This window comes from Nematolebias whitei, chromosome 8 (genome assembly GCF_014905685.2).
Source record: "Nematolebias whitei isolate Nwh7 chromosome 8, NemWhi1, whole genome shotgun sequence".
NCBI classification, from domain to species: domain Eukaryota; kingdom Metazoa; phylum Chordata; class Actinopteri; order Cyprinodontiformes; family Rivulidae; genus Nematolebias; species Nematolebias whitei.
In genome coordinates this window covers 24,584,441-24,598,255 of record NC_056505.1, presented here as the reverse complement: position 1 = coordinate 24,598,255, position 13,815 = coordinate 24,584,441, and the positions used below count along the sequence as shown (strand labels likewise).

The 13,815-nt window shown below is 39.0% G+C and overlaps 1 protein-coding gene across 1 annotated transcript in view; it reads left to right on the top strand.

The window, feature by feature from the left end:
- Positions 1-13,815, top strand: part of fam172a (family with sequence similarity 172 member A) — a 183,740-nt gene that overhangs the window by 83,457 nt on the left and 86,468 nt on the right. The window contains exon 8 of the mRNA XM_037681102.1: positions 6,949-7,068. Coding sequence (XP_037537030.1) covers positions 6,949-7,068 — 120 coding nt within the window. The remainder of the gene's footprint in view (positions 1-6,948; positions 7,069-13,815) is intronic.

Below are 13,815 nucleotides of genomic sequence, written 5' to 3'. Positions count from 1 at the left end.
TTTATCCATTATTTAGGCTTTGCCTTTAAGTAAAACCTCTATTCCCAGCTGCACTTGGTACTGGGGTCACTGAGGCCCATGTCTTGGTCTGTGTTTGTGCAGAAAATGTCTGTCCCTGTTTTTGAAGTACAGTACAAAATGTCTGATGATTCAATAAAGTACACACATTCAGATATACATGCACACACAAAAGCTCAGTTATAGTCATTAAGACATAGACAAAAAAAAACTGAATTTGTTTTCTCTGTGTCACCCTCACCTTTGTCCCAACCTGTGTTCCATAAGCAATTATTCAGTCAGAGTTTATTTGACCTTTGATTTGTGGTCTACACAAAATGTAAGACTCAGCAGTTCCAAGGATAGGTAGGAACTTGATTAACCTCTGAACTTGGTCAGAGAAGAGGTCAATGACCAGAACTGGAAGACTGCTCACTTCCTTGCTGCAGAGAGCAAATTGGCTGGATGCCATTTTTTTTATTTTTTTTTATTTTTTTGTAGTTGGATGTGAAAGGGTTTTGTGCATTTGTATTTTAGACACAATCGAAGTACACCACAGTGCGTGGCCTTTTTGCACTTCAGGGTTATGTCCTATTAGAGTTCAGTGTATAATTTAGCACATTTGACTTCGGAAAGTTTCTAAGTGTGTGAGAGCATTCCCGAGCACGTGTCCTGTGAAGTACAGAACATCTGTTCATGCACTCGTATGTGTGCAGTTGTGTGTTCAACCAAGGCAGAACCAGAGTTACCGGTCTCAGATCCCTGCTCCCAATCTTCCAGTCAGGTCAACCATCAAACACTTCCATCCTGCCCTCCCTCACACCTCCTCACCCACCAAGCTCCCTGCCCCACTGCTGCTCACTCTCTCGCTCTTTCTCTCTCTGCACACAAGCCCGTTGTAAATACAGGCAGATCCAAATAAAGACATACAGGCACACACACTCAGGTGCACACACAGCCCTTGGGGTCATCCTGGAACAAACACTGCCTTGTCTGCCTGCCCGCTCTCCTTTGCCTTATGTCAATTAATGACTCGCAGTAATTTCACCTGACAATCCGGGCGGCAGAGAGATGCTAGCTGAGATGTCACAGTGATGACCTCTCTGGCCCACAGACGCTCTTTTCTAATAAAGAATCTCACAAACCCACAGCAACTTCCTTTGTACTTTGTTAATGAGTTATTGATTTGAAACAATGCCCTGGCAAATATTGTCAGAGCGGCGTGACCCCACCAAGGTCATGCTGTTTTATTGTATACAGTCTGTGCACACTAATTTGCACGTGGGATAACATATACGCTGTAGTTTGGCTGCTTTCTTTCTCTGTTTCACTCATTCACTCAGCCTCCTTACACTGTATATTCCTTCACTGCAAAGTCAAATAACACACCTACACATGCATTTCTCTGTCTCTCACACACACACACATGCACACACACCTAGTTTCCTCCCTCTTGTTAATCTTGCACACGTTTTTCACCTCATTCTCCCTTCTCTCTGTCTCTTTCTCACATCATTATATTCCCAATTCTCCATAGGTGCTATACCTGCTAATTACCCACAATGCCACAGTCATTATTTTCCCATCTCTGCTGCTAATTTGCTCCATACCTTCCTTTCCCCTGCTCTAGCAGACCCATCAGCTCCCAGACAGCTTCCAGTTCGCCTAAGCTCTCTGTCTGCCTTTAAAGATTGGGAAAAAATGAAACAAATACGAAAGAGGAAGAAAAAAAGTGGAAGGAGAGAGAGAGAGAGAGAGAGAGAGAGAGAGAGAGAGAGAGAGAGAGATGGCAAAGGACTACATGTCCCAGCCATTGATTAGAATGCAATTGCAAACAGGTGTCTTACAGGACCACTTTTTAATTGTATGCAGAGACAAGAATGCAATTGTGCACAAAACAAACACAAACGAACTCAATCTAATAACCTATTTGTTAATATCCAACATGTAATTAGCTACATTGCTTATTTAATTTCTAATCATTAGGCCAAATGAAAACAATCTTGTTCCGTGCTGAGCTTGACATATTAAAGACTGTAATGACTGAGACTGCAAGTCGCTTTACACAGTGTGTGGCCTAAACACACAAGGGGACTGAGAGATTGAGAGATAGGTCAGCCAGTTTATGCGTGTGTGTTTGTGTGTGAAAACAAGTGAGTCAGTGAGAAAAAGAACTTCTGCGTAAGCTAAATAATTTGTTTCTCTCTTACTTGACGAGACAAAACTTGTGAATATTTTTTTTTATATATATATAATTTGTGCTTTTATTACTTTATTTTTCTTCAACTCTCACTCTAGCACCTTGAAATGCTAAGCAACATTTTTTTTAAAAAAGATTGAAACCAAGTAAATGAGTCCAGACCCAATAAAGCTGTTTAGAGATCCCGTGACACTGTCCTGACACTTTTGGCTCCCGCTGAAAGGTTTGTAAAAGGCTGCAAAAAAAGTATAATGGCTCTCATCCACTAGATGCTTTCCGGTCAATGCTGCTCACAATCGTCTTGGAAATCCCAACTGCCTCAGTTGTTTTCTGAAGTCTTCTGTCTTTTAGGTGACTGAGGAGGAACAGCATCAAGGAGAGCAGGGAGGTCTGAGTTGGTTGTTTGTCAGTGTGTGTTGATGTTGTTAGAATCATTGTTTCCTGCTTCGGTAAGACACTGGGTTTATGTTGGCGGAAGTGTTGTTATTCTGGCTCCTGTTGCACTCGATCTTCTTTGCTCTTCCTGCTTCTCATTACAGTGAATAAACACAGGCCAAGCATTAGACTAAACTACTTTTGAGGAACAAGAGCTTGTGCAATACACTTGTTCTTGCTCTGTGTGCGTGCCTGTTTGAGTGTGTGTGAGGTGGAGGGTGTGTGTGCACACACATGTGCATTCACAGTCAAGCATGGCTTTTTAAATTGAATGAAAGTTTTAAGCGTAAACCAAAGTGATAAATTGAAACTTCCCAAAAACTTGACAACTATGAGACACATTTGGTGCAGATATCTTTTCTTTTTTTACACATAGTCAGTGTTCTGTTGATTACATGGCAAAAACTTGACTAAAATCCCATTTCAGTTAACTCTGTATACTTTATTAATGATTAGGAACAATAATTTATGTCAAATGTTCTCTTGATTGGCTGATGTTATTTTTCTGTCAGCTTCTAAAACGGTTTTGCCATGGAACTATCTAAGCAGGATATTAGATATGCATATGCATCAAGAGAAAACAAAACATAACTTTCTGTTAATCTAGTAAACACATTCACAAACAGTAATCCACCTCAAATGCTTACTGATAGTCATTGTTGAAGGAAGATGGCAACAGGCTTGGTACATGGCGTCAGGAGCATATTGCAGTTCTTTTAATAATAATTTAATTTATCCATAACCTTAAAAAATAGAAGTAGACATAAAAATGTAGTATTTTGTTAGTTATCTCCTATTAACCCCTTTCATGAAACAACTTTAAGCCTGGCCGGAAATGTTTTCTTGCCATGAAGCCGCTCAAAGAGTGGCATGTTGCTGCAGTCCTATCATCAAATAGTTTTCTGGCAAAGGCTGTTGAGTATTTGTGCTAAGTCTCCAGTCTTTTCATCTCACCCCTCTGTCCATTTTTAAGTGTGCATGTATTTTCTGTCCTTTCTCTGTGTTCACGTTGCAGAGGCAGCAAGTCAATGACAATAAAAACAGGCATTCCACTCTCTAGTTTCACTTTGTAGCTCCTTCTGGGGAACCCCAGGCCACTCCTAGGTCAGACAGGATGCAAAATCCCTCCAGCAGGTTCTAGATCTATCCTGGGGTCTCTTTCCAGTCAGACCTGTTCAGACAACCTCCAGGGGGAGGCATCCTGGAGGTATCCTAATCAAATGTCCAAACCACCTTAGCTGCTCTACTCCAAGTTCCCTTCAGATGACAGAGTCCATCACCATATTTGTGAGGCTGAGCCTAGCCACCTTACTGAGGAAGCCCATATCAGCCAATTGTATTCAGGATCATGTAATTTCAGTCATGATCCATACCTCATAAGTATAGGTAAGAGCTTGAATGTAGAAGGATCAGTAAATCAAAACTATTGATGTTCTGCTGAGGTACTTGTTCATTACAACAGACCCAGAACTAAAATCTCATTCATCGCTTACTTGCGGTTCCTAGTTTCCAAAAGCAAAATGGTAGGAAGATCTTTCAGTTATCAGGCTCTTCTCTTGTAGAACCAACTTCCAGTTTCTGATCGTAGGGCTGACACATTGTCCAACTTTAAGAATAGGCTTAAGACTTTCCTTTTTGATAAATCTTATAATTAGGGTTGGCTTGTCATTCTGCTATAGGCTTAGACTACTGGAGGACACATTTACCTAATTTCCTTAAATGAATTGCTAAAATTGAATAGTTTTCCTTTGATACTATTCCTATCTTAATATGAGTCTCAACCTGCCATTGTGTATTTGTTCTTCTCAAACCCAGCCGGTCGAAGCAGATGGCTGCTTGTCCTGAGCCTGGTTCTGCTGGAGGTTTCTTCCTCTTGAGGGAGTTTTTCCTTTCCACTGTTGCCTTCATGCTTGCTCAAGATTAGAGTTCTGCAATGGAGTTAAATTCAAAGCAGTCTACTACTCAGATAAATATTGTTAACTTGTTTTTTTTTTTTTTTTGTTGTTGTTTTGTTTTTTAATATGCAAATGTTTCTGTTCAGTGCCCTGAGATGACTTCTCTTGTGACTTGGCACTATAAACTGAATTGAATTGAATTACTGCAGGCAAGGCCATTGATTAATCTTCATCTCTATCCTACTATCACTCATAAACAATAGTCCTAGAATTTTTAATTATTCTTCTTGGACCAGAGATTCACATCCCAAGCCTAAGAAGACATTCCACTGTTTTCCACTTGAGAACTATGACCTCAGATCAGAAGACTCTCACTCCAGCTGTTTCACAATCAGCTGTGAACTCCTTAAGTGCACACTGAAGGTCATGGCCTGGAGATACCAACAGAACCACATCATATGTAAAAGGCAGAGATGAGACCTTGAGAAACCTCAAAACTGACGCCCGCCTTCTTCTTCACAACTGCACCTTGAGATCCTGTCCATGAACACCACAAACAGGATCAGAGAAAAGGGGCCTGGGGTATTCCAGCTTGCTCTAGGGACATCCATTTTGAATGTGTTTAAGAAGCAAAGATGGCATGCACAGTCTCTTTAAAATGGTATGTGAACCCATGTCAAGCCATGACACTAAAGAGTGAGTTGAGTGAGAATGGAGGAGTGTGAAGAAAAAACAGGTTGTGTCATTGAAGAAGAATAGAAATTGGATGACAGAGGGACAGTGAGGAAATAAGGCAGACTAATGAAATGAACCTCACAATAAATGATGACATGGTGAAGGAGAAAGAATAGAGACTTCAAAGCACTTTGATGTCGTAGCCTTTTAGACAGACAACTCGCCTTCACCCAGCCTCTCCGCTCATAGCGAACAGCACATATGCATGCACATATACACAAGCACTCAAACAAACGCACTGCACAGACGGCAGAAGGGCAGACAGTAGCAAAGTTGCCCACTCTTGCATCACACTTTGTGAACTGAGGTTGCCACTGACACCACGAGCCCCTCATGCTAATCTGCCACAAACACAAACAGTCTGACAGGTTAATTTACTTCTAGACAAACACTGCAACAAAAATACGCATCAGCACATCATCAAATACTACAAGCACACACAGACTTGTATACACAGATGCAGGCAAGCAAAACGTTTTGTCAATTTAAATGATTTCTTTCTTCTATAAGTAAAGTGTAAACCATATTTTGCCTGTGTGTGTGTGTGTGTGTGTGTGTTTTACTCTTTCTCCTCAATTACCACATTTGAAAAAGTGAAAGTTAAAGTAATTATCTTTCTGTTATAATGCACTGTCTTATTAAAAATGCAATCACATTTATGGATACCAACAGGATAGTCTCTAAAGAGACACCCTTTGTCCTTTACTTTATCTTGCTAATTATTTGTTTTGAGTCACATTGAACAGTTTGACACTCAATTAACAGATGAGGCTTCATTCTCCATAGGCCTTGTGTTTGTTTATTTTTGAGCTATTATTTTTTACATGTATAGGTATGCTAATTAGTAGAACTGTAGTAGACCCGCTTGTGTGTTTTAGCTATCAAGCTTGCATTCTGCACGTCTACAATATAGTGTTGATTTGCAGTGGAGGATACAGGTGTTCCTAGTCAACAGGGCTCCATGTGTGCAGCAGCCTCTTGTGAGTATGTGTTGTTGATTTCTATTGTGAACCAGACAGTTTGATAGGAAATCAAAGCCTTGAATCAATGTTGCAAGTTCATTAACGGTTGCCCTTTTCTGGCCAGTAGTTTTTACTATTGTTCTCTGCAGCCCTGGATAAGCACTTACATCTTAGGTTAATTAAACATGTCTTCTAGTTACATGAACCCTCATGTCTTTGCGACTGTATACATACAGATGAGATTGATGAGAGCACATTGGCAGGTGGCTCCTTTTGTGATTGTGACTAAGCCTCTTTGCATTTTGTATTTTTTTGTTTTATCTTGTGTGGGTGGAGTTTTTTTTTCCTTTTGACCTTCCCTTAGTGTCTTCCCATTATGCCTTTACTTGTGTTTAGATGGGTCATCGATTCAGCAGTAGGGTACAAATTAAGATTTAAATGTTATGTCATCCTCACTATTGAGTTTTACATTTGGGGCATTTGCAATATGCAAGACTTATTGATCTGTTGAAGTGTGGTTCTTTGTTAAAATCACCTTAGGCGAACACTACCTTTTTTGTATTTATCTCTTTTTGGTTGCCTCTAGCGTTCATGCTTTGATTTCTTGGAACTAAGTCATCAACAGAGTTTAATAACTCTATTGTTACTTGTTTCTCATTGGTTGTTTTTGTCCTAATTGTTAGTTTTTGTGTTATTGATATGATACTTTTTTTTTGTCTTACAGGAAAATGGTTCCTCTGAAGAACACATGCTCTACGTGTGGGACCACTTTGTGTCCAAAGCTGCTGCCAAGAATGTCTTTATCATAGCCCACAGTTATGGAGGTCTGTCTTTTGTAGAGTTGGTGAGTTCGTTTTCTGCAAACACATCTTACCTCCCACCAACAAAAACACTTGTTTAGACTCAGTACACTAATACTAATTAATCTACAAACTGAAACAAAAACACTACATATCCACACAAACTGTATACTTTTTTGTGACTACCCTTTGAACTTTTCCCATTGATGTCTGTGGGACTAAGATCTGGAAATCTAAAGGCTAAGTCATCAGCTTAAATTTTTAGTTAGATTTTCCTGAAAAAAGCTGTTTCCGTCTGGTAATACTGGTGCCATCTAGATGTGTACATGGTCTTCATCTATAGCTCCAGACGCACCTACTCGCCACCTCAGTGCTGTGACTACCCCCTTTCTTCAAAGAGGTTTTATGAATGGATCAGACCACTCCCCCTATTCCACCCTAGCCATTGTATTCATGACACGGATTCTCAAACAGGCTATCTCAAAATCAGAATAAACTTTATTATCATTGTACCGAGATACAACGAGAACATGTACGTACAGTCGTCCGAAAGATGGGCGGAGTGCACGAAACTGCTACTATAGAAAGTGCGGCCCTCTTATTCTTATTCAGAATAATATTTTGCTTAGATGAGAAAAGGGAAGAAAACATGAGGAGAGACTGTATTAAAAAAGATCTCTCATGCCATGTCCTAGACAGGGCATGATTTGAGGTACACAATAAAAACTACCATAGCAAAGCAACATAAATAGATGTTATACATGTACATATAGGCCAATGAAGGCATTGAATTTTTAAGGGCAAGTTGTAGCATAGTCCAGAGCCCCCCCCCCTCCCCCCCCCTTTCTGCCTTTTAAAGTCTCGCTGGTATATTCCTCTGATGGAAACTCCAAACAGCCGAATTGATTCCTTAAAGTCCTTAAAGTCAAGCTCACAGCTTCTCCAAGATTATTCCCCTTCATGTGCACTGCTAGAGAGTTCACAGTCCTGATAACAGATGCTCCAGCTCTCTGACACAACTCCACAACGTCAGTCTGAGCACTGTCGAGCTTCAACACATCAACACAAATTTATAGACAATCCAGAGTTCACTAGCCAAGCAGCAAAAAACCAGTTGTCATCATGAATCCCAATTTGTTTCTGTCAAGGTAAGAGGGTCCTCCTTACCCTGACTCCTGTTGGGAGAAGTTGATAAATTATGTTGAGAAACCAGCTGAACCTTCGAATTAGGAGGTATGCAGAAAAAAAAGAAGCTTTTTAAGGGTTCACAGCACGAAAGAGTGGAATCATGGGGGGGGGGGGGAGACCAGGGAGACACGTCTGACTTCACCGGAGGACAGAGAGAAAGAAAATAAAAGTTCTAGCTTGAAAGTATTTTGTAAAAGAATATAGTAGGTAGGTAGATGGATTATTGCACAGGACATAAGACTGCTTTATATGTTTGTCAACTGCCCACTGTACATGCTAGTGCCATGTGTTTCCCAGACTAGCAAACCTTATAAATCTAGCTGTCCATTTTGTGTGATAGAAAAATAATTTATCAGACTAGGATGTCTTCTTTCAGTTCTTATACTCACTCTGTCTGTGAATTAGTGGTCTTTTGTATCATTCATTTAAATAATTTGAGTTATTCTACTGTTGATAAATTAAAGCTCTTATGAAAAGTAAACTGTTCAAGCTAATAAAATGTATTTTGAAATGATAGCAAACGAATTTACCTTTGAGATCTAAAATCCCAGCTGTATATATGTATTGGCACAGTGCCAGCTATATTTATAAAGTGATGTGCTTCTGTGGTAGGATTTACAATGATATCACTGCAAGTAACTCGACTGCAGTACATTCTAACAAGCACAATGTGTATTTGAAAGCCTTTCCATGATTTGGGAGCTGGGGCATGTTTAACTTGCTAGTTTATTTGATACGGTGGAGCTATGACTAGGTTTTCTTATCTTTATTTCACATTTATTGTGGGACATATTTTTCTTTCTTTTTTGGGGGGAGTGGGGCAGTGGTGGTAGAAAACACAATGAATATGTGGCTAGTAAGAAAAGTTTGTCCCTCTGGTGTTTCCAGGAATATTTTCTGTCTTTTTCTTTCACCTCCTCCATTTTTTTTTTTGTTTTGTATTTTGTAATTTTAATTTGACTAATAAATATTCATGCAGCATTTTGTCTGTGACAGCTTCACAATTTTCTGTGCTCTCTTACTGTGTGACGATAACTAGCTATTCCGTCTGTATTTTTCTGTCTCTCTGTGTCTCCTTTAGATTTGTTCTTTGTCTATGCATATGTCTATGTGTGCAAGCAAAGGCCTCAGTGAGTTTCCAACCACTGTATTTTACTTGACATAATTGGCATCTAAAAACTCTTGTAAACAACCTTATACAGTATATGCATAAATAAATATAGTATATTACATGTAATGTGATGACAAAAATAACATCAGATTATTTAAATTAGGTTTCTCTTGGTGATATTTGGGTTAAAAGTCCCAGACTTCTTCCCCTTTATAATAAGACAAATAAATTTAACACTTTTATCATACAGATTTTTTTTTTTTTATCTAGTACTTCATGATTTATTTATTTATGTTATTTTGGTAAATGCATTTTTATAATAGCCTTTCAATTTGCAGTGGAAGGATGTGTAAATCAGTCTTTATACATTTAATGTTTGTCATTGCTGTGGATTTTCGTATCCATAAGCATATGTTTTTTAAGCCAACTCACCCACACACATATACATACACATGCACAGTCGACTTAATTGAGGAGGAAAAAGTCCAGTGGGATGGAATAGGAAGTGTGTGTGCACAAGCTGGCAAATGGCGAGTGGAGCCTTGTGGGATGAACCATTTGACACACGAAAAGACCCAGAGAAAACAAGCTGTCTGTGGGTTAATTACTGTTCCCCTTTGCAGTTAATAAATACGTTTCTGATCAAGCACATCAAAAGGCCCAACATTAATTTCTCCTGCTTGCTCCCCTTGCTGCAGAGCATGTTAGCCACTGTTTCGAGCGCTCAAGTGTTTCAGTGCAATTTGATTCTTTTTTAAATACTTCACAGTGTGTACTGACTAATTATAGATACATCAAAGACTAACTGCCTTTGAATGGGAACACAAGAAAAAAAAGTGTTTAAAGCTGCAGGGGAAAGCTGTTAGTTCTTACTTTGCCTCCATCTTTTTCACTCTGTATCATTTGTAAGCAATCAAACATGTTGTCCATCCATTTCACCCTTCCTACCTCTGTCTTGGACTTTGCAGTCTTTTTCTGACATCTGTGTTGATGCTTGGCCAACCTGTTCCTACTTGTCTCTTCAGCTCTGTCACCTATAAAGTTTAGAAAGAAACTTGAATCGCATTTACTCCACATTACTAACACTGAACGTGAGTAGTCGTATATTCTCAGCAAAGTAAAAATAATTTCAGAATGGTTGTGAACGAGCTCTCTTTCTGTGTCCTAATGTCAGTCACATAGCAAACACATCAAATACCACTTTAAATTTTTGTTGACATCATTTATTTTTTTACTCAAAGTAATAGTTCAGATTAATTTTTTTAAGGTTGCATGCCGTATATCTGAGTATTTATTGTCTTATTTATTAATTTATTTACTGTCTTCTATTGTCTCTGACAGCAGTCTGAGTGATTTTGGTTTGCAGAATCGAAAGAGAAACTCTCATGAGTGAATCAAGCTCACGGCTAATTAGAATACAGACTTAATAGAAAAGTTTCAACATCTTCTTGCTCAAGAACACTTTGGCACGGTGCCGGAGCTGGGAATTGAAAGTGCTGATCCTGCGACCGGAAGGTGACCTGGGTCGAAGCCACCCTTGTGGAAATTGTAGAAATTTGCTCTTACTTGTTACTCATCCATTAGAACTTCCTCAATTCTCAAATCTAGTATCTATCCAACTGCAGGTACGACATCCACTCAGAAGTAAATGGTAAATGGACTGTACTTATATAGTGCCTTTCTATCTGATCAAGATACTCAAAGCTCTTTACAACACAATCTGCACCCTCATTTACCCATTCATACAGCACTCTACTAGATCTATACAAAGAATAATCAGTGCTTTATCACATTCATACACTGATAGGACACACATCGGAGGCAATGAAGGGTTCAGTGTTTTGCCCAGGGACACTTCGGCATGTGACTGCTGGTGGGATCGAAACCCCAACTCTTGCATTGGAGGACGACTGCTCTAACCACTCATCCACAGCCATCCCGAGTACTGCATTCAACCTCACCTAAAAGTCAGATATATCCTTTAAGGCTTTTTTTTTAATTATTTGTATTAACAAATTAAGGAAATAGTAAGGTACAGAAGGGGTAGAGTTAAACTGAATGAGGACTCTTCATTCATCTCTCCATCTGCTCAAGTTGTGATGGTGTTTTTGTTGAGGAGTGATAGTCTAACCTTCTGTAAACTTGAAAACTTGAAAGTGAACAAGGAGTGCTCATACTGGTTAGAACAGGGTATCATTATATAAGGTTTTACGTAAGAATGCATCTGTCTCCCAGTACACAAATGTGTGGGTGCCAACCAGACACCCACCCAGCCAGCCACCACAGCAGCTCTTCAGAAACATAGTTACAGATTTTGAGTGTCCCTATGTAAACACACTATACATCCACTATTTGTGTTTGCTGAAAAGCTGTCTACGCGTTGTCGGTATAATCCCATCTGTTTCAATTTGTAACAAATATATGCAGTCATTTCTTTGCCATCCTTGGTTTTGTTTGTGTAAGCGTTTGTGTTGTGGCAGGTGTCAGATGTAGAAAGAGATGCTTCAGGTGAGACAGGTAGATATGATTTTTTTTTTCTTCTCTACTCCTTAAGGACTTAATTTCTGCAGTATTCTATAACATAATTATCATATTTTCAAATTTCACTTTATGTTGAGAAAAGTAGTGTTGTTGTTTTGCATGTTTTCTTTCTCTCTAAGGTTTGAAAGTTTGAGTTAATTTTGACTCCCCCCCCCCCCCCAGTAAAGTCATTGTCGTTGTAACTTTGTTTAGTCTTTTTTTAAATTTGCTTTCACACTTCCTTTTTCAAGAATTGCATGTGTTGACTTTATTGTATAATCGAACATATCAGAACTTCATTTAGATTATTTAAGAAAAGAACAATGTCAACATTGTTTTGTGTTCTCTACTGCCCCCCCAACCCCATCCCCCCCTTTGATTTTTTTTTTATCTGAGAGTTGGAGTCAACCATGCTCTCAGACATCAGTCTCAAATTAGCTTTAGTAAACACAAAATAAACTTTTTATATTGTAAATTTTCTGACATTTTCATTGGATCTTCAATCACATTAAGTAATTTGATTCATGTACAGACATGTGACTTTTTAATTACTATGATCAATTTAGCCAATTAGGGAGTTTAACCATTAAACCATTTAACCAGTTTAACTGCCTAATGGTTTTTGTTCTGTAGTCTTGTTGCAGAATAGTATCATAAATATACGTAGAATATTGAAAGTCATTACATATATATATATATATATATATATATGTATATATATAGTTTTTGATATATATATATATATATATATATATATATATATATATATATATATATATATATAAATTATATAAAAACAAACAAGTACCCAAGTTTAAGTTTTTGCTACCCTTCCTTAAACTGTGTAAGTTTTACATTTAGCCTTTTTTTTAAAAACTTAAGAACTAGTGCAGCTTTCACCTGAGGTCATAATAATATGAACAAAAGTAAATTTGTTATAAAATCAGTGCTATATTCTTGTATACGATGTTTCTGAAAACCCCCTCGTCTAATGCTGTACGCTTGTCTAGCCCGCATTTAAAACTCTTAAGTGCTAGCTTGTCTTTTGCTTCTGGATTGTTTTTAATCTCAAGGTTCTCCATAGCTGGCGGACTTGCAGGCTATGCAGATGTAGTGCAGTTTTGTTTTTATGTTTGCGTATGTGTCTGCAAGTGGCTTCACACTTATTGTAGGGGTATTGTGTGCATGTGTTTGCATGTATGTGTGTGTGCGTGAACCTCTATACAATACAAATGCACACATTTGTGTCAGCCCTTGCCTGGAGTAGCCACTATCGTCCTGAGCAGAACAGCTTGGTGGAGAGCAACTATCAGAACCACGTTAGGGGAACAGAGAAGGAGAGGGTGAGAGGCAATGATAAATGGCTGGGTCACACTAGCAGAAATTAGTGGAGCTGTATGCAAAGCTGTGGCGTTTTGTTTGATGTGAAACAAAAGAACCACCACGACAAAAGTGTCTGCCAGCCTGCGCAGCAAGACAGCAGCCCTCAGGACATACACTATCAGCTTTAAGTGTGTGTTTGCATATGTGCATGGGTTTTAGTACGCACTCATCTATGCATGTATGCAGTTTTGCAAGCATATCGCGCACAGCGATGTTTCCTACTCCTGTCCGTTCTATGTGTATTGTCGCTCTCTGTGTTTTTGTGCTCTGCTCATAATGACACACAATGCCTGGCCCTTTGTACACCAGGAGAAGACAAGGTTTCTTCCTCAGTACAGCTACAGCATATTTGCTCTATTAAGCGGCTGAAATATAGCCGTCTAATTTCCTTGTGAATGAATAGGATCTTAGAGGGCAGCTCTCCTCTTAACATAAGGATGTAAATTGAACTGTTTAAATGTCATGGCTAGCAAGCTGATTTGATTTGAATTGATTTGCTTGTTTCTAGAAAAAAAAAGATTCCCCCCCCCGACACCCACCCCACCCCCCCCCCCACCCCCACCCACCCCACACCCACTCCCCAGCCAAC